Genomic DNA, 20289 nt, shown 5'->3' on the forward strand with positions numbered 1-20289 from the left:
AGAGGGGCTGGGAGTCAGGGGCACCGTTTTACGGTGGTTTGGCTCCTACCTCTCTGACCGGACGCAACGTGTGTTGGCAGGGGAGCAGAGATCGACCCGGAGGCCACTCACATGTGGAGTGCCACAGGGATCGGTGCTCTCGCCTCTCCTGTTCAACACATACATGAAACCGCTGGGAGAGATCATCTGTGGTTTTGGGGTGGGATATCATCTGTATGCTGATGATACTCAGCTATACATTTCCACCCCGAACCACCCCAATGAGGCCGTCGAAATGATGTCCCGGTGTTTGGAGGCCGTACGGGTCTGGATGGATGGCAACCGACTAAAACTCAACCCTTCCAAGACGGAGTGGCTGTGGCTTCCGGCCTCCCGGTTCAACCAGGTGCTTCCATCTCTGGCCATCGGGGGCGTGCAACTAGCCCCCATGGAACAGGTGCGCAATTTGGGCGTCCTCCTAGATGCCCGGCTGTCCATGGATGACCATGTAACAGCCGTGGCAAGGGGGGCGTTCCATCAGGTTCGCCTGATGCACCAATTGAGCCCCTTATTGGACCGGGATGCCCTACGCACAGTCACCCATGCGCTAGTGACGTCTCGCCTGGACTACTGCAATGCTCTCTACATGGGGCTTCCCTTGAGATGCACTCGGAGACTACAGTTGGTCCAGAACGCGGCCGCGCGGGTGATTATGGGGAGGACTAGATACTCCCCTGTAACACCTCTCCTGCGCGAGCTGCACTGGCTTCCTGTGGTCTACCGAGTGCGTTTCAAGGTTTTGATTATGATCTTTAAAGCGCTTCATGGCACAGGACCTAGTTACATGCAGGATCGCATCCTGCCCCACACATCCCTACGACCAATTCGCTCACACAGAGAGGGACTTCTCCGGGTGCCATCCGCCAAACAGTGTCGGGGGGCGACACCCAGGAGCAGAGCCTTCTCTGTGATGGGCCCAGCCCTGTGGAATGACCTCCCCCGTGACATCAGGATTACTTCCGATCTCCGCTCCTTCTGTGTACAGCTGAAGACCCACCTCTTTCAATTATCTGGCCTAGCTCAATCGTAATTTTTCTTACTCCTCCTGACTGTCTTTTTAAATTTTAAATTTTAATTGTACATTGGGTTTCTTACAATTGGGGTATTTTAATGGTGATTTTTAACTGTCTAAATGTTGTAATTTGTTACCTCCTCCGTGCATGTGTGTCTTTGTATATATGTATGTTTATGTGTTTGTACACATGTTTTATGTTCTATATGCTCCATTGTACGCCGCCTCGAGTCCTGTCTGGAAAGGGAGCGGCTAATAAATTCAAATTATTAAATTATTATTATTAAGGCGGCTTCAATTCCAAAACACGCTACACGCCGGTCAACACGCATTTTTGATTTGGTACACACTGACATAGTGGGTCCTTTCCCACCAACACTTGGTGGCAGAAAGTATTTTTTAACAATTGTAGATAATCATTCTAGATATGGATTTGTATATCCTATGAGAGAGAAATCTGAGACCTTTCAGATCTTTAAAGACTTTGCAGCTTTTGTTTCTACACAATACCAAGTTCGCATCGCCAGAATCCAGAGTGACCGTGGTGCAGAATTCATGTCTCAGCGTTTCCAGGACTGGATGCGTAAGAATGGAATTCTTCATCAGACATCTGCTCCATATACACCGGCTCATAACGGAGTCGTAGAAAGAAGACAAGGGGTTCTACAAACCATGATGCGTTGTCTTCTAGAAGATGCCAATCTCAGTAACACATACTGGGGTGAAGCAATCAAATATGCAAATTACATTGTCAACCGTACTTGGAGCAGTGTAATCAATCAAACTCCTTTCTACATGCTGTATGGCTACAAGCCTGATCTCAAGAACCTCCACATTTTTGGTTCATAAGCTATGGTGAACACTCCCTTAAGCCAAAGAAGAAAGGGAGGTACAGTAGCAAAGAGACTGAGATTTATGGGTATTGATGATAACTCAAAATGGTTCAAATTCATTGATACTAAACATGTGATTGTCATTTCACAATCTGCTAATTTTGAGGAAGACATTGACTGGTCCAGGATTCATTCCAATGATCCTGAAGTTTATTTTCTTAGAGATGGTGTTCCAGATGCCAAGCAGCCTGATGACAATTCGCAGGCAGATGTTCCTTCTACCAGTTCTTCACAACCTGATGTTCCATCTTCGCAAGCCGCGGATGCTGATGCTAGCGACGAACGTGAGGACGAGGATGATGATGATGAAGAAGAAGAAGACTGGACTGATGCTCCTAGACGTTCCAAGAGAGCCACAAAAGGAATCCCTCCACAACGTTATTCATGGCAACTGACAAAGTCACCATTACCTTTGATTTGCAATGTTACTCTTCCTCCAGAGACATTCACACAAATCAAACAGCTTCCTGATTCAGAACAAGATAAATGGTATGATGCAATGCAGGATGAAATGGACAGTTTAAAGAAACTTAATGTATTCACACCTGCAAAACCTCCAGCAAACAAGAAAGTCATTGGCACTCGATGGGTCTACAGAATCAAGAAGAAACCAAATGGTGAGTCTTTATACAAAGCCAGACTTGTAGCTCAGGGTTTCGCTCAACGTTATCCTGAGGACTACACAAACACTTACTCACCAACAGTCAGAACTGAAAGTGTAAAAATTGCTTTAACCACTGCAACTATTCTTGGTTTAGAAGTTTTCCAATTTGATGTGGACACAGCTTATCTACATGCAGACCTAGATGAAGAGATCTACGTGAGAAGCCCTCCAGGATTCCGAAAGCAAGAAGGGGATACCTGGTTCCTGAACAAAAGTCTTTATGGTCTGAAACAGTCAGGTTTAATGTGGTATTTATGTCTTACTGACAAACTAAATTCAATGGGCTTTATTAAGTCCGAAACTGATGAATGCGTGTTCACAAAAAGATCTAACAATGCATATGAGATAATTCTTGTTTATGTTGATGATATTGTTTATATTGGTCCAAATAAGAAAATGAGTGAGATTTTTGCCAAAAGTTTGCAGAGATACTTCACACTGAAATCTTTAGGACACATTAGCACTTATTTAGGTGTTCAAATTGAAAAGACACAGAAGGGGTTTAGTCTTTCACAAGAGGAGAAAATTGACCACATTCTACATCATTGCAACATGAAAGATGCTAGCACAACAAAGACACCCATGCAAACAGATTTTCACAACTTAACACATGAACCAAGTCCTGAGTTCGAGGACCAAACACTTTATCGTTCAGTCATTGGTTCACTATTATACATTAGTAGTTGGACCAGACCTGACATCGCACTTAGTGTTAATCTTTTATCACGACACGTAGGTAAGGCAACACAATTTCATTGGTCATGCATTAAGAAGTTGTTGAAATACCTGAAACACACTAAACACATGAAGTTATTGCTAGAACCAACACACACTGATCATCCACAGTTGATTTGTTATTCTGATTCTGACTGGGCGAGTGACAAGAAGTCATGCAAAAGCACTTCTGGTTACATGATGTTCCTGAATGGATGTCCTGTTTACTGGCAAGTGAGAAAACAGAGTTTTGTTTCATGTTAATCTACTGAAGCTGAATATGCTTGTGTTTCAGATGCTTGTAATTCTCTAACGTGGTTTGATGCTTTGATCACAGATATCTGGACACGTCCGATTCGACCAATCACCATGATGGAAGATAATGTACCTGTTGTTTATATTTCTGAGTCACATTTCACAGGTTCTAGGTCCAGACACATTGACATTCGTTATCAAAACACAAAGCAATTAGTTAAGCAAGGTTTTGTTAAATTGCAATATGTTTCTACACATGATCAGATTGCAGACATGCTTAACAAACCACTCGCCGCAAATCAACACGAGTATCTGCGAAAGAAGATGTGCCTTAATTGATGATTTGATGACGTCAGCCCAGACTAGCAAAAGAAGGGGTGTCACGATGTTAAAAGGTTTGCTAGGCATGAACTGACTAAACTGACATTCAAGAGTTAAACTAAGAAAGCTTTATTGCGCAGGTCATAAAACAAAATGTTATCTGAAAGTGATTTATTGCGCATGCTTCACACATTCCAGAACTCATTCCTTTGTTCTTTGTCCGATTGCCAGGGAGCTGGCAACCGGAGCTTTTATTATCAAAATGTAACCAATTAGTTAGTTCTGTTTTATTTACTTTTATTATTTTATTATTAAAGTTTGTTTATTAATTAGAATATACTTCTCAAAGACTCTTATTTTATTTTCTTAATATCTCAAAAGATATGCTGAAGGGAATCAGCCCGGTCCATTGATCTCATATTTTCTCCAGGGTGTTTTTTCCCCTGACACTAAGAAAGATAGAAGCCAAAAAAGAAAGAAAAACAGACAACAAAGAAATCCACCTAAGGGTTTTTACTACATGATCAGAAGTGGTATTCAGCAGATTCTGACCAATTCTGGAGAACCAGTAGTGGAAATTTTGAGTAGTCCAGAGAACCGGTAAATACCACCTCTGTCTGACCCCGCCCCCATCTAGTCTCTGCCTCCCAAGTCCCAACTGATCAGGAGGGAAGAGGGGGTTTGCAGTAACCTTCCTCTGGAGTGGGGAGGGAATGGAGATTTAATAGTATCCTTCCCCTGTCATGCCCACCAAGCCATGCCCACAGAACCGATACTAAAATGTTTTGAAGCCCACCATTGTACATGATGTTAAAAGTTGGATCACTAGAGGATAGCCTACCATCCATTTTCCCTCCTTTTTCCAAGGTTTTTTTTTAAAGAACACTGTTGTTTTGTGCTTAGCACACTGGGTCTTCATTTTACCGACAGATACCGACACTAACAGATAGATAATATTGCTTTCTTTTCAGTCCCTTCAGCGCTGTTTAAGCTTAATAATGGGTTGGGTGAAGCTGAAACAAAATCTTAACACGATGGAGTGCTTTTTCAGGAAGCGAAAACTGGACTTGAGGGTCAGGTTGCAGCCTGCAGTGGACGGGATGGCTGTTGTGCAATTTGAGAGGGCAGCTTGATTTCCAGCTGTCAGAATGAAAGTTGCAGTTATGGCAAAGAGTACAATCACACAATTACTTTAAATGTGCCAGCTGCAATCGTTCCTGAACTGGTCAGATTTAGGAAAGAGTTATCACATCTTGATTAAATCTCAAACTGACTAATGCCACATGCTCTAAAGGGACCTACTACAGTTTCCAGAAGCTGTTACAAAACAAAGCCGCCAAACCTTTGTTGCCCAATATTTTCCAGGCTCTATTTAAGTATTTAGTTTTTATACCAGTAAATTAAAGGCTGATTATCTCAGGGAGTCCCTCTGTTGCTACAAATCCATCTGGCCTTTAAGATCTGCCGGAGAGATTTCATTGGCACCACTTGCAAATTATAACATCCGGTCCCAAAGAAATCATGTTTAATCACTGCTCTCTCTCTGCCTTTACAACAGTATAAAAATGTATCGTTCATCAGACCTTCAATTTTAATTGTTATTAACATTATTTTTAGTTTTTGTTGTTATATTTTAGCTGCTGATAGGCACTTTTGGTGCTCAAGAGGAGAGAACGAAGGATATAAATAAAATTAAAAAATGAAATGGGTTTATCATTGCAAGGCATTTTATTTAGAGTTTAGCTTCAGCGATGATATTATCTGCAGTGCAGTAACTCAACTGTAGTTCAAACTATTTTGTTGGAACAAATTCTGCTAAGCAAGCTCTAGTTAACTGAGGGGAACAGAAGAAATATTCCTAAATGAATCATTAAGGTATATCTTGTGATTATGTAGCTAAATGTTCTCCTTTGTAATGTTCAGAATTGTATCTTAGGAATTTCTAACGGGCGATTTCTTCAGCTTCTATATAACCCCAGAAATGAATTCACAAGATTTTCACTATTTAGATATTAAATTCCCATATCTGTAGAAAGCTTTTCAGGAAGAATGATGGTCTTCTTGGATATAACAGGAGATGTCATTCCATATTTATTTATAACTAACTGATTACCCGGTGTTGTCTGGGTATTTATTTATAGGGGGAAAATGTCCAGACCAAACGTAATTTCTAATGTTGGATTTTCCCCCTTAACAGAGGGAACCCCTTGTGGAGTACCATGAAGCAGTTACCATGGCAACTCCACTGCGCTGTACAGTAGAAGTCATTTTAAGGCACAACAGGCTGTATGTTAACACAACACACAACTCAAGGGGTGTTAGAGGTGTCTTACCCCCACAATATTTGTTTCCAGAGAGTAAGTAATCTGTGTACCAAGTTTGGTTGAAATTGCTGGAGGCGTTCCAGAGTTTTGCTGGAACACACACACACACACACACACACACACACAGCCATTTTTGTATATATAGATATATAGCTTTTTTTAAATTTGCTTGTTGTATAGAGAGTGCTAAGAGGGGCAAAAGGAACACATTTTCTTGTTTTAAATAAAAATAGATAACAGAAACAAAAAAATGGAACATGGTTGAGGTATTAAATCATGAAAAGCTAAGTCTCTGTCCTAGTGACATCCAATGAACGTAATTGTTATCATTTTGTATGGGGATGTCTAATATTATTTCTAAAAATGCAAAAGTAGATTGAATATTTTCAACACTATTTATTTATTCAATGTATACAGCTGCCCATCTCACAATTAAGTTTCTCTGGGTGGCATAAAACACAACTAAAACAATAAATGGATTGAAAAGTATAAAAAACCAAATTAAAACAAAGATAATAGACAAAGGTTTATTAAAAATAATAGTGCCACCTTACTAGTTCACTCATCCCCCGGGGTCCACAGGTTTGCCAGTATAACCTGGTCTAAGGAGACCTCCGGAAGCTCAACAGTGTTGAAGCCAACCCCAATCCAAGGGAGAGAAGATTCCTTAGAGTAGAGACCACAGCAGAAAAGCCCACTGCTATATTGCCCTTTGTTAGGAAATGTGTTATGTGAGCCCACATGAAAATAGAAATTAGATCAACCATGAAATGTTGCAGGGAGATAACCCTAAAATAACTGTATGATGTCTTCTTAGTATTTACCTAGCTATGTCCATTTATGATTCTGTCACTTTTTGTACAAATAGTATCTAAATATACATTTGTTGTTAACCATTTAGTCATGTCCAGCTCTTGGCAACTTTATAGGCAAGTGCTCTCTGTGCTTCCCTGTCAAGTACACTTCTTTCAACTCTTGTATGTTCAACTTTGCATCAGATTTGATGTTATCAACCAAGTGTGTTCTTCGCATCTTCTTTGTCCACTAACCATATCTAGCATCATTGCCTTTTCCAATGAAATGTATGTTAGTTATAATTTAAAGCAGATCACTTGTATGCTGTCAGACAATCCATAACCATGGAACCATTATACTAATTCAGAAGAACATTTTAGGGCTAATGCACTTGAATTTTGGGTGTGCATCAATATAATCCAAAGTACAATGCAATTTTTCACCTGGGTTGCATAAAACTTGATTTGTGTAGCTTTTACTCTGTGATGAGCTCATTGCTCATTGCTATAAATAAATATCATTGAATAAATGAATAACACATTTAATACTTTAAATAAAGTAAATGGCATTAGACTAGGTTGCATTAAGTAGCATGGGAATATGAGAGATGAATTTTGTAGTATCTGAAAACAACATTACAGGAATTTCTATAACTACATCAGATACACTAAACCCACAATGTCATATTTTTAACCTACCAAATCTCTGTTTTGATAAGAATTTGCCTATGTGAAGAAACAAACCAAATAGATTGTTAATTCTTACTTAATTTTCCATCTACCATTTCTCATAAGTAAACATTTGAGTAAAATTTTAGGAAATACAAAGTATTTGTACACTATTAAAGTAAACAATCAGTGCCTATGAAATTCACTTGTGTTAATAAATCCCATCATCTCTGAATACAAAGAGCAGCACATGGGAGTACATAGTGAATATGATTTTTAACAAGAAATATATTTCATTAATGTGCACAAACATAGTGGGTAAGTAGAGCACTATACCCTGAAACTGACAAAAAGGTCCTATGATGAGAGAATCCTACTATAGTCACCAATAAAACCAAGAAGAGTCATATCCCACTTTGGCAAAGGTTGCTTACTGAAAATCAATTACAAAAAAACCTCTTTAATTCCCAGAATTCCTAACCAGCATGCTAGAAGTACCGAATACATCTCAGTTTTCTTCAATGTTTTAAGGGCAAACTGTTGGCCCAGCTTCCAAATGTACAAATTAATTTCTTACAAAATAAATTCTTCCAAATAGCAAAATACATGCCTAACATAGCTTTATGTTATACTGAGTGTTGAGAAAAAGGCCTGGCTAGATATTTTCAAAGACTGGCTAAAAATTAATATTCAGCACCATGGCTGGTTCTCGCTTATATTTTGCTAGACAAATTCCTCTCCACCCAGAAACAGCAAATGGGAGACCAAGTTCAGCATGTTAGTTTTGCATCGGAAGCTTTTCTGACACAAGTTCAAGTTATGACAGTTCTTAGACAAAAGATCCTTAATATACAACTGCAAATCAAATATACCAAACTACCAGCTAGAATACATCAGGGACCTAGTTAAAAATCTGTTTCAAACCAACCCAGGATCTCAATCAGCTCGCAATAAATAAATTCCACGGAGCCTTGACATTGTTCTACCATTAGTGTTTTGGAGAACAAGTTTCAGAATCCACTGTATATGCATGGAGAACTTGCCCCTATCAATTTGACAACAGTGAATCATTGGACCCTGTGTTGCTTATATTGTCACTTCTAAGAAGACAGGTGCTATAAACTTCTAATCAATTCTTAGGCCATTTTCTGGGTGACCAGATTTTTTTTTACGGAAAACTCCTGGCAAATAACAACCTGAAAGCAAAACCTGCTGTTACTAAGTTGGCATTTGAAGCCTGCAGAATTTCATACTTTTCAAGTAGAAAATCAATTTGGATTCTGGTTGTATTGTGTAGACTAGACTATTGCACAAAGCATTAGAATGCTGCATTATTCTTACCTTGTTTTACTCTAAATGAAAAATGTTGCCTAGAACACTACAGGGACATATCCATATACTTGCCAGGAGTCAAGACTGACTCGAAGGAAAAAAAATAAAAATAATGTCAGAGACCTTCATTATATCTTTTAATAAAACTGGAAGGCTAAAATAAAAATGATTTGTGTTCAGTTCTGCTGGCTAATTGTCGTAAAGTGATTGTCAAGGGATTACAGAAATTATTTCAAACTAAAGAGACTTCGGGCATTTTCAGATCTGAAGGACTACACAGAGAATAAGTAACCAGGAAGGATAGCATTAAAGTGACTAATCTGCTCCAATGGTCATCTGTCCTTTGGACTGTCAAAACAGCGCCCCAAACCTATAGCTCTACACGTAGGGCACCTATGGATAATGGATGAATTCTGCCACTGTCCTCTTATACAAGCTCTCTAAGCACAAATTCCTATCTAACTAATAACTCCTCCATTAGATGGTGGGAATAGAAATGTTTCCTGTTCTGCATCACCTTCCTTGAAATGTATTTGGATCCATATTCCAATAATAATCTGGATGAAAGGTAAAAATGGGAAAAAATGATCCCTATCATGGTTTTTTGCACCTACATATGTTACTGTACTTTGTATTATACCAGATTCAAAACATTTTCTTCTCCCATTTATAAAAGTTGCATAATCGAAATAAAAGAAAGATAGCATAACAGGACCTTTCAAATCATTTGCCAACTTTCCATGTGTACAAAATGACAAGAATTGTTTGAAAACCAGTACAAAATAAAGGATGCCAATAACTATTGGGTTAACTTTACTTTGGAGACAAAGTAGAAAATACACAGATTATAAAACAACAACAATGGAACAACAACTGACTTACATTATTCATGTACTCTGAAAGAAGGTCTTGAAGAGCTTGGCGGATGGCATTACACTCAGTGATGATGCGTTCACGGTGAAGATCACGAGTGCAGGAGGAATCTGCTAATAAAGCAGCCCCACTGATAATTCCCTCCAAACGTTTTTCAAGGGATGGCCTTATTTGCTCTTCACTTACAGTGATAGAATCCAAGGCAACCAAACTCTAGGAAAAGAATTAAAAAAAATATCAGGGAAGCTTAGATTAAACTCTAGGAAGACATTGAAAATGTCCATCCATAAACATCTGGGCTATCTAGAAGCATCAATTTTAATGAATAGAATAGAATAGAATAGAATAGAACTGAACTGAACTGAACTGAATTCTTTATTGGCCAAGTGTGATTGGACACACAAGCAATTTGTCTTTGGTAAATATGCTCTCGGTGTATATTAAAAAATACATTCATCAAGAATCATAAGATACATCATTTAGTGATAGTCATAGGATATTAAATAAGCAATCAAATCATACTAGGAAACTAAATAAAACAATATAAATCGTAAAGATACAAGCAACAAGGTTATAGTCATAAGTGGGAGGAGATAAGTAATAGGAAGGATGAGAATAGTAATACAGTCTTAGTAAATAGTTTGACAGTGTTATACGCTAGCTTCATATAACACTGAGCTTCTTTAACAGAAGCAAGACAGTTACTTCAGGGTCCTTTTGAATTGATGTTTCTTGCTGGAACAGCAGGTAGAACCTTTGCCCAGCTTAGATTAGTGCCCAGGTTCAGCTGAACCTTGGTGTGGAGTCCTGGTTATGGTGACTCATGCCCTTATCGTTTTGCAGATTGACTACTACAACATACTCTCTATGGGGTGCCCTTGAAGATGCCCTGAAATCTACAATGGGTACAAAGTATAGTAGCCAGGGTGCTCATAGCACAGTATAGCACTGATTCAGTTGTTTCACTAGCTACTCATAGGCTTCCAAATCCAATTTAAAGTACGGTTATTACATTCAAGTCCATTTCTATTAGTGTTTGGGGGTGTACTGTCTTCTCCAGAATTATTCTGAACATTTTGTTAGGTCCTCTGCTGTTTTGTTATGGCCCATCAAATCAACCAGATTCCTAGTCACTGTATGAACAAGTCCATGCAGTTTTCTCGGGCAACATTTTTAGACCTAAGTTGTCAGGACTTTATTCCTAGGACTGAGAGAGAGTGACAAACCAAAGGCTAGCTAATGTGCTTAAGGCAGGACTAGAACTCAAATAATCTCCCAGTTTCAATCCAATGCTTTTAACCACTACATCAAATTGACTCTGTTAGATCATCTTTTTTTTAAAGCCTTCCCAGCGTTTTGCCTTTACAGAAGAAGAGGTGATTATAGACCGTAAGACAGGCCTTCTCTAATGTAGCCTTAACTTTTGGGAACAACGTAACCTCTTCCTCTCACTTTTAAGGTGCAGCTGGCATCCTTTTTACTGACATTTCATAATGTTGTGAAAAAAACTCAGCTTTCAAAGATTGACTATGACTGGGCAGCTTCTGTTCCTTGCTTTACATATGTTTGAGATTTATCCTCCATATGGTTGCAATATTATATTTTGACTGTGGGCACCTTTTATTACTTTTAGTTGTTTTCTTTTTTAAAAATATAACTTTTTCTATTTATGTACGTCATTTAGGATATGGTGGTATGGACCGTTAAAAATACTATTAATAAGGAATAAAACCATAGTTTGATTTTTTTCATACAAACAGCTGAGCCTTTTCTGCAATCTAACAATGGAAATGCTGCTTTCTTACGTAGATCATTCTAGCTGCATATTTATTATAACTGAGATCATATACTATAATTTATATATTTACCACTATGTGGAGTTCACATTTTTAACTTTGTCTAATCATTTATGAATGAGCCAGTTTTTTGTTTATATCTTTGCTATTTATTCATAATGTTACTATGCTTTCTTGCTACTTTTATTTTAATATTTAATTTCACTTCAAATAATAAAAGGAGAAAGTACAAAATTCACATAAAGATATTCATGCCAACAAATTCATGCCAGCCTTACTCATGTTTGTATGTTTCCCCTGCTTTTGGATCTCTTTAGCCTTCATTTTAAAAAAAATCAGTAACAACAAAAATCAAGTAAAATTGAACATTCTTATTCAGATGGCATTAAATTAGTCATTTCAGACCAACAGAAAAACATAATTTTGCACAAAATAAAAAAGATGAATCAGTTTCAGGAATATCTACTTCATGTTAATGGCATTATGCAGTGACAACTAGAATAGAAGTTTGGATTTCATCTGAAGTCTTTTACATCTACGTCACAAGTGCCCACATGAACTCCAGAGCCTCACACGTTCCCCTTTCAAACCAAACTGGATATTTTAAATCCAACTGAAGCTTAAGGAATCCATTTTGCTTCTTAAATTTACACAAATCAGACCAACTTTATTTCTGTTCCTGAATTGTAGCCCTCAATATGCTTGGCAAGCCTTCATGTCTACCAAGTTGCATACAGTACTTTGCTCTAATTTATCCTAGACTACAATACCCTTTATTCTTAATAATAATAAACTTTTTTACGGTCACAGACCAGCAATAGACAGAATTATCTGTTTACAACAGTGTTAAAAGACATTACTACTAATAATAAGTAACACGTCCGCAATAATAAAGTGCATGGTATCAAACACTATGGCTCTTGCCCTCGGTTACATGATGGGGGAGTGGATAAGTATGTATGTAAATATAGATTCTCCAAAAATTGTTAGAGATATTTACAAGACGTTGGTGCAGTAAACATCTTTAATTCTGTAACTGACTCTTCCTTGTGGTCATTGCAGCTGCACAGAATTTTGCTACTGCACGTGTGATAGCCGAATTTGAGTGCTGGAGGAGATAGTCTTCATAAAAATTGTCTGCCCTCCCTGGCAATCTCTCTAATAAGGGGAGAATATGCCTTGACCTAAAATATCTGTATAACTCAGTGCAATAAAACATGTGTGATATCTTCAACTTCTCCTTTACCACATATACATACTCGTTCCACTAATGGGATCTTGTTATATCTGCCTTGGTGAAGTGCTGAGGGGAGGATGTTAAATCTGGCTCTGATGAATGCTATTCTGTGTTTCGGGAAGATCAGGTCCTCTAAATATCTTGATGGTTCCCACACCCCTCTGTTCCTACTATGGAGAGGCAACCTACTTATTTCTGAACAGAACTCCATGTCCTTCATTCTATTAATGACTACTTGCTTAGCTTGGCCAAACCCTAGGGATATTAAAAATGCCAGGGACAGCCCATAAGTGGCCAGCTTGTAGTCTTAACGCCTGTTTTCAGGGGGAGGGGAAGTTATCTGTCAACACTAAAGGAGTTGGTTCCTCTTGGAAGAAATGATTGTTTAGCAAATAAATAATCATAAGGTTCCAGGCTCTTACCTGAATCTGAGGCATACCTGTCTCGCATACCTAACCCTAACCCTTTATTCTTGATCTTTGGCCGTTCTATCTCGAGCTATTGGGCACTGAAGTTCAAAACACTGTAAAGGAATCAAGGTTGGGAGATGGTAGTCTAAATGGAAATAATAGAACATAATAGGCTTTCCTCAGCTATTTTCATAATCTTATTTCACTACTGGTTATCACTATCATCCACCAACGTCAACATAGTTGGAGGCAGGAGTGGGGGATTGCAAGTATTGAGAGTGGTTATTCCAACACCAAGCTAAGTAAAGTTAATTTATTCTAACATTCAAGGTAAGAAATTTTCAAGTTATTGATAGGAAGCAGAAACAATGTTAAGCAAGGCTCTTTCATTCTCTTTGTATATTAAAAGAAAGTCTGAAAATCGTTTTGGACAATGTATGGGTAAATAACTTCACATTAAAGTTCTCCTCTGCTGTCAATAATTTTGCACTGTACACTCATAGGAACAAAGTTATACCGGTGCTATATTGCATGCTTTCAATGTCAAGTGATAATTCTTTATTCAGACTTTTAAAATATTCAAATAATATTTAAATCTATTGGATTGCAATTATATTGGATGAGATCACTTAATTCCTGTTTTTGGGTTTAACTTGATAGGCTTAGACAGAAAACAGGAAAAAAAATAGATGGTAACGTACTACCATTCCTCTCTCCAGAAAAATCTAGTGCTTATAAATTATCCCAGGAATGTTATTTTTGAAAGTAGCATCACATATATCCCTAAAATAATAAAAAACAAGTCTCATGGAAGTTCCTGAATCAATGGATCTTTGATGGGAAATGATTTTGTAAGTTTAAGAATCATGCTGCATCGAATAATCTTAGGTGTACTTTTTCCAGAGGAATAGTTCATTTCAATTTCTACAAACATCAGCTCTTTTCTAATTTTCTTTCATGTGATTGCGTTCTTGTTATTAAAAATGCAGCCTCTTATCTTTCAAACTATAACTTAATGTAAATTTTAGACACCTTTGTCCATACATTCTCCCATTTATCTAGCATTATGTTATGCACAACTTTTTTTTGGCGCATTTTACCATACACTCTTTAACATATTCCTCTACGTGGTGATGGCTGCGAGGATTGTTACTTGCCAAGCACTGGAAAGATATGCCGACTGTTGAAGAGTGGATTTTGAAATTGACTGAATTAGCAGAGATGGTGAAATTAACTGCTTTGATTAGAGATAATGGGCTAAAAAGCTATATAAGAGACTGGAAACCATTTGTGGACTTTCTAAGTGCTAAATATAATAAATACAATGTATATATGTATCTATGTAAAAGAGGAGGAGAATTTATTGCTTTTTCTTTTCTTTCAGCACCCAGCCAGGGTGGATCCTACATGTTAAACGTTAGATTGAATTGACCACTTTTTCCTCCTTGTTTGTAAACTATTTTTTTCTGTTTTGTTGTTGTTGTTAGGGTTGAATGTAAGTTTATGTTTTCTTTCATTTTGTTTGTTTGTTTTACTGCTTTGTACTTAATTTTCTATGATAAAACAATAAATATAAAGAAAAAATGCAGCCTCTTATAATAGGGATTCACAAATTCAGAACTATGACTGCCTGCGTAGCAGAATTATTAGAATATGGCAGGATATATGAATACACAGATAAATAGCAGGACTGTACAGTTCAGTTACTTCCAAATGCCCAGGGCCACTAATCAAATTCCCATCTAAACTCTTTAAGGCAACTGTATCTTTTCCAAGGATCACACAGCTGAGAAAAGCAACCAGGGAAAAGACGCAGCTGCTTTAAACAGATGCAGACAGGTGCTACAGTTACACTGCTACAACCCTTTTTGAAACTAAATCCAAAGCATCACACAGTTCTGACATTTTGTCATTTTGTGAGTTTCATTAATTCAGCTAGCATTTTAGCTACTGGAATATTTTGTTCAACAACATGTTTTATTATTTCGATATTTCTCTTTGTTGTTCACTCTTGTGTATCTGTATGTATGTATCAGTGGTGGGATTCAAATAATTTAACAACCGGTTCTCTGCCCTAATGACCAGCTGTGTAGGCATGGCTCGGTGGTCATGTGACTGTGTGGGCGTGGCCAACTCAACATCATTCAAGTCGATGGACGCCTCACCTTAGCTGTTACAATGTAATAAGGGTTAAGCGGAGAGGCGGTTTCTGTAAGCAGGGCAATAAAGATTAATCTGGAAACAACACCAGAATGTTTCCTTTCTACTTTCCTTACAGGATTAGCCCTGTAAAGTGGAGAAAAACCAAAGGAGATTTCTTCCCGCTACCGGTTCTCCAAACTACTTAGAAAGTTAACAACCGGTTCTCCCGAATAGGTGCGAACTGGCTGAATCCCACCACTGGTACGTATGTGTGTGTTAAATTTGCTAAATTCTGTTTCTTCCAAAATGAAACAAGATAGCTTTTTTAACAAAGCAAAACAAAAAAACAATATGAACCATATAATGTGCAAATTAAAGAGAGCAGCTCCTAATTCATGAAAATTGCAAGAGGCATTATAAATTCATAAAGTTATTAACATTCCTTCATCGTGTTTTTTTTTCTCTTGGAACTTCTCACAGCAGGGTGAGTATGGTTGATTGCAAGGGGGAACTTTAGCATTAGAAAGCAAGACTCTATTGGGAGTCTTTTCCAATTACAATGGAAATGCTTGAGAATTAGTAATATTTAGTTAAAGAAGAAATATCTTTTGCTGCTGATTCTTTCACAAAAGATGATCAAACCCTAGTACAACAGTTTAAACTTAATATAGGACAGGGAAATAATTTTGAAAATTAAGCCAGTGTTTCTCAAGCTTGACAACTTTAAGGCATGTGGACTTCAATCAGGGGTGGTATTCACTTACACTATATTGCCAAAAGTATTCGCTCACCTGCTTTTACTCGCATATGAACTTACTGTAAGTGACATTCCATTCCTAATCCATAGGGTTCAATATGACTTTGTTCCATGCTTTGCAGCTATAACAACTTCAACTCTTCTGGGAAGGCTGTCCACAAGGTTTAGGAGTGTGTTTATGGGAATTTTTGACCATTCTTCCAGAAGCGCATTTGTGAGGTCACACACTGATGTTGGACGAGTTTACGTGGCCTACCACTTCGTGGCTGAGTTGCTGTCGTTCCCAAACACTTCCACATTTGTATAATGCAGCTGACAGTTGACTGTGGAACATTTAGGAGCGAGGAAATTTCACGACTGGATTTGTTGCACAGGTGGCATCCTATCACAGTTCCACGCTGGAATTCACTGAGCTCCTGAGAGCGACCCATTCTTTCACAAATGTCTGTAAAAACAGTCTGCATGCCTAGGTACTTGATTTTATACACCTGTGGCCATGGAAGTGATTGGAACACCTGATTCTGATTATTTGGATGGGTGAGCGAATATTTTTGGCAATATAGTGTACCTTCCCTACTGGTTTGTAAATGTGAGCGTACGCGCCCCATCTGAACATGCGCTCAGCCTGGCTTGAAAACATACCTAAATGGGATGGCATAGAGCCTGGGAGGATGGGCCCATGATTTTCACTACCGGTTCGGGGAACTAGTCCGAACCAGCAGAATACCACCTCTGACTTCAATGCCCAGAATTCTGGAAGTTGAAATCCGTAAGTCTTAAAAGTTGTCAAGCTTGAGAAATACTGAATTAGACTGCACAGTTGTGCTATAATATCAGAACAAATAAATTCAATTCCAAATGTCTCACTGCTGGGGGATTTACTCTGGCCCAAGCACAGGATTGTCACACACACTTTCAAGCTAAATCATGTGGTCAAACTCAAGGCCCAGGGCCCGGATGCGGCCTGCAGGTTGCTTAGATCTGGCCTGCTAGCCCGCCCTGGAAACAGCGAAATATTGGCCCACAGTGTCTCTGCCAGGGAAAACAGAGCTCGGGAGGGCTACATGTGGCCCTCTCAAGCTCCGTTTTCACTGGCAGAGGATTGCAGAAGGCTGTTGCAGCCGAAAACAGAGCTCAGGAGCCTGTTTTCACTGGCAGAGCACTCAGTCCACCACAGGCACCTCTGACACAGTGGTGGGCTGCTGCCGATTTGGATTGGTTCGGGCGAACCGGTAGTTTTGACAATCAGCTGGCCCTGCCCATCCACCCTGCCCCATCCTGTCCTGTATTTCCTTCTTTCTGGCTCAGCTGATTCACACAGCACAGATGATTTACACGCCTCTGCTGTTCTACTTACCGGGGCTGTCTTAGAAGGTAAGCAGCTGAGCTTCAAATTGCTGAATTTTGAATGCTGCGTGCAAGCGAGTTAGACGCATGTGCAAAGTGCATGCACAGCACGCAATCACCAAATTGGTTTTTAAACCCGTTGCAGCCCACCCCTGCCCCGAGTGATGTCGAGCTGGCCACACCCACCCTGGCCACGTCTACTTCAGTACCACAAGTTCAAACACAACCCTGATGCAGCTCTCAATGAAATCTAGTTTGACAACCCTGAGCTCAATGATCTGAGCAGAGAGAGTTTCTAGGGAGGAAAAGTCCCATCCTGATCCAGAGACTCACTCACATTTCACCTCTAAATTGAAACTCAGGGCTGCTTCCACAGTATAGGACAGGTCAGAAAGACACTGCAAAGGTCTATTCTAAACCTGAACTCTGTCATCAATTTTATTTTAGCATGTCTAGAAGCCAATGGGTACTTGAAGGTAAGTGGCTCACAGAGGGAGAGCCAGTTACTAGGTTGATAAATATTCAGGTGACATACACTACCTACGTTAATATTTCTAAAACCTCTCAACCAGTCCATAACATTTCAAAGCTTGTCATGTTTAGGAACTGACACTGCAGTTTAATTTAATGCAAGTACCACTTTACAGTTAAAAACTCTTGGTGACATTTGTTAAGCTTACTCAGGCAGTGCTATCACTGATGTCCCAAGTCTCCTTAATTTTCTTTATAGTTTATTTGTGTGCTGGAAAAGAAAAGATAAATCCTATGGAGAAAGACAATGAAAACCTCAGACAAGATCACAGAGATAGGGTCATTTCAATGCCTGAAATCCAAAATGTTAAAAGCTATCGTTTTTTTCTGTTGGTAAAAGCACAGATGTGAAAGCTGAACACTGAGAAAAAGCAAGAGTAAGCAAATAGATTTATTTCATTTTTTTTTATTAAAAACATCACAGACTGCAAGAAAAATAATCAAGGACTAAATATAGGTGATAAACAGAATCCAATAGTCCTCCACTTACAAGACTTCATATAGTGACCATTCAAAGTTAAAATGGCACTGAAAAATGTGACCTGTGAATGTTTTTCAAAGTTACAACTGGTTCATACTTATGACCACTGCTGTGTCCCAAGGTCATGTAATCCCCTTTTGCCATCTTCTGATGAGCAAAGTCAATGGGGAAGCCAGATTCACTTAACAACTGTTTTACTACCTTATCAGCTGCAGCGATTCACTTAACAACTGTGTGGCAAGAAAGTTCATAAAATGGAGCAAAAATAACTTAACACATGTCTCACTTAACAACATTAATTTTGGGCTCAATTGGGGTCATAAGTCAAAGACTACCCGTAATTTGGGCAAGTAATATAAATGGGTGAAGGACTAGAAAACAATAATGTGTGGCAAGCAAAATTAGAAGATAATGCATAAAATAGATGAAAAGAATATATGTCAATAATGTCCTTGGAAGAGGTATACATTTTTATTAGGATAAATCCAAAATGCAAACATTTATCCCTGCAATAGCCTGACTTGATAGTATTTATCCTTTATGCCAAAGGAAGTACAATAAATAATAGCAAGAAAGACCATGATAATTGATCTGCTTAGAACTATGTGGGTAGAACTGGTTAATTACAGGACTGGATAATACACAGAGTGAAAAACAAAAGAAATTTTAATGAGAAATGAAAGCATGTACTCAAATATATTTTTATGTCCTTTATGGAACTTATCTTGTATTCTAAATAGTTACTTCTAACTATAGATTGCATTTTCAAGGAGAATGTTCCAGAGGTGCTCTTCCAGTCTGTTAAGGAGTGACCCAGATCCCAGTTTTCTCAATAAGTAGCTAAGGCATATGATGAATATGTTCATGCCAGTAGTGGGATACTGCCAATTTAAAAACTGGTTTGGTGATTGCGTGCACAGTTTTAATAAAACTTACCTTCCAGGTTACCTCTGTGGAGTAACACAGCTGAGGCGCAGCAATACGCTCTACCATGAGAATCAGCTGAGTGGATATAGGTAAGTAAAGCATAGGGGCAGGCGGATGGGCTCATCTGATCGTCGGAGCTACCTATTTGCCAGAACCAGTCCAAACCGGCTGAATCCCTTAACTTATAAGGGACTCAAAAGACCACTGTCTTGCAATCCCTCAGATAATTACAATCTCTCTATTTCTTTGCCACCTTAAAAAGAATGGTGGTGAGGAACTTGCTTAAGAAGCTATTTTTGCAGCTGATTGATTTTAACAACTATTGGCAGATGTCCAGTACTCCATATTAAGCAAGCTGGATAGAGACACTGGCACTGCAGCTCTAGAAACTCTTAGATGAAAAAGACTATTTTTCCAGGATTTGGAAGAATAAACAGAAGCTGAACTCGGACACAATGGTATTAGTACTGTATTGATTCTGGGGTCTCCTCATCCGGATTTAGCAAATATATCAGATCTGAATGAGAATTGCCCTCCACTAACGAAAGAATTAGAATCCAGGAATCCTCTGGAACAGTTGCCACTAGGAGAGCCTTTTATCAAGTCTGAATTAATGCAACATGTCCTTCATGGAACAACTCATGAAGATGCCCTATGGACTTCTCCATAGGCTTCCCATTATTTTAATGTTAAAATAGCTTCACTGATTACCAGTAGTATTCTGAAGTGTCATTTTTTTAAAAATCATTTAAGGTACTTAAATGACTGCCC

General features: G+C 38.6%; 1 protein-coding gene across 1 annotated transcript in view; it reads right to left on the reverse strand.

Annotated features, from left to right (window-relative positions):
* CTNNA3 (catenin alpha 3) overlaps nucleotides 1–20289 on the reverse strand; it is a 245297-nt gene that overhangs the window by 22415 nt on the left and 202593 nt on the right. Inside the window, exon 7 of the mRNA XM_081956211.1 lies at nucleotides 9900–10103. Coding sequence (XP_081812337.1) covers nucleotides 9900–10103 — 204 coding nt within the window. The remainder of the gene's footprint in view (nucleotides 1–9899; nucleotides 10104–20289) is intronic.

Source organism: Natrix helvetica (genome assembly GCF_964273705.1).
Source record: "Natrix helvetica genome assembly, chromosome: 5".
In the NCBI taxonomy this organism is placed as follows: Eukaryota; Metazoa; Chordata; class Lepidosauria; order Squamata; family Natricidae; genus Natrix; species Natrix helvetica.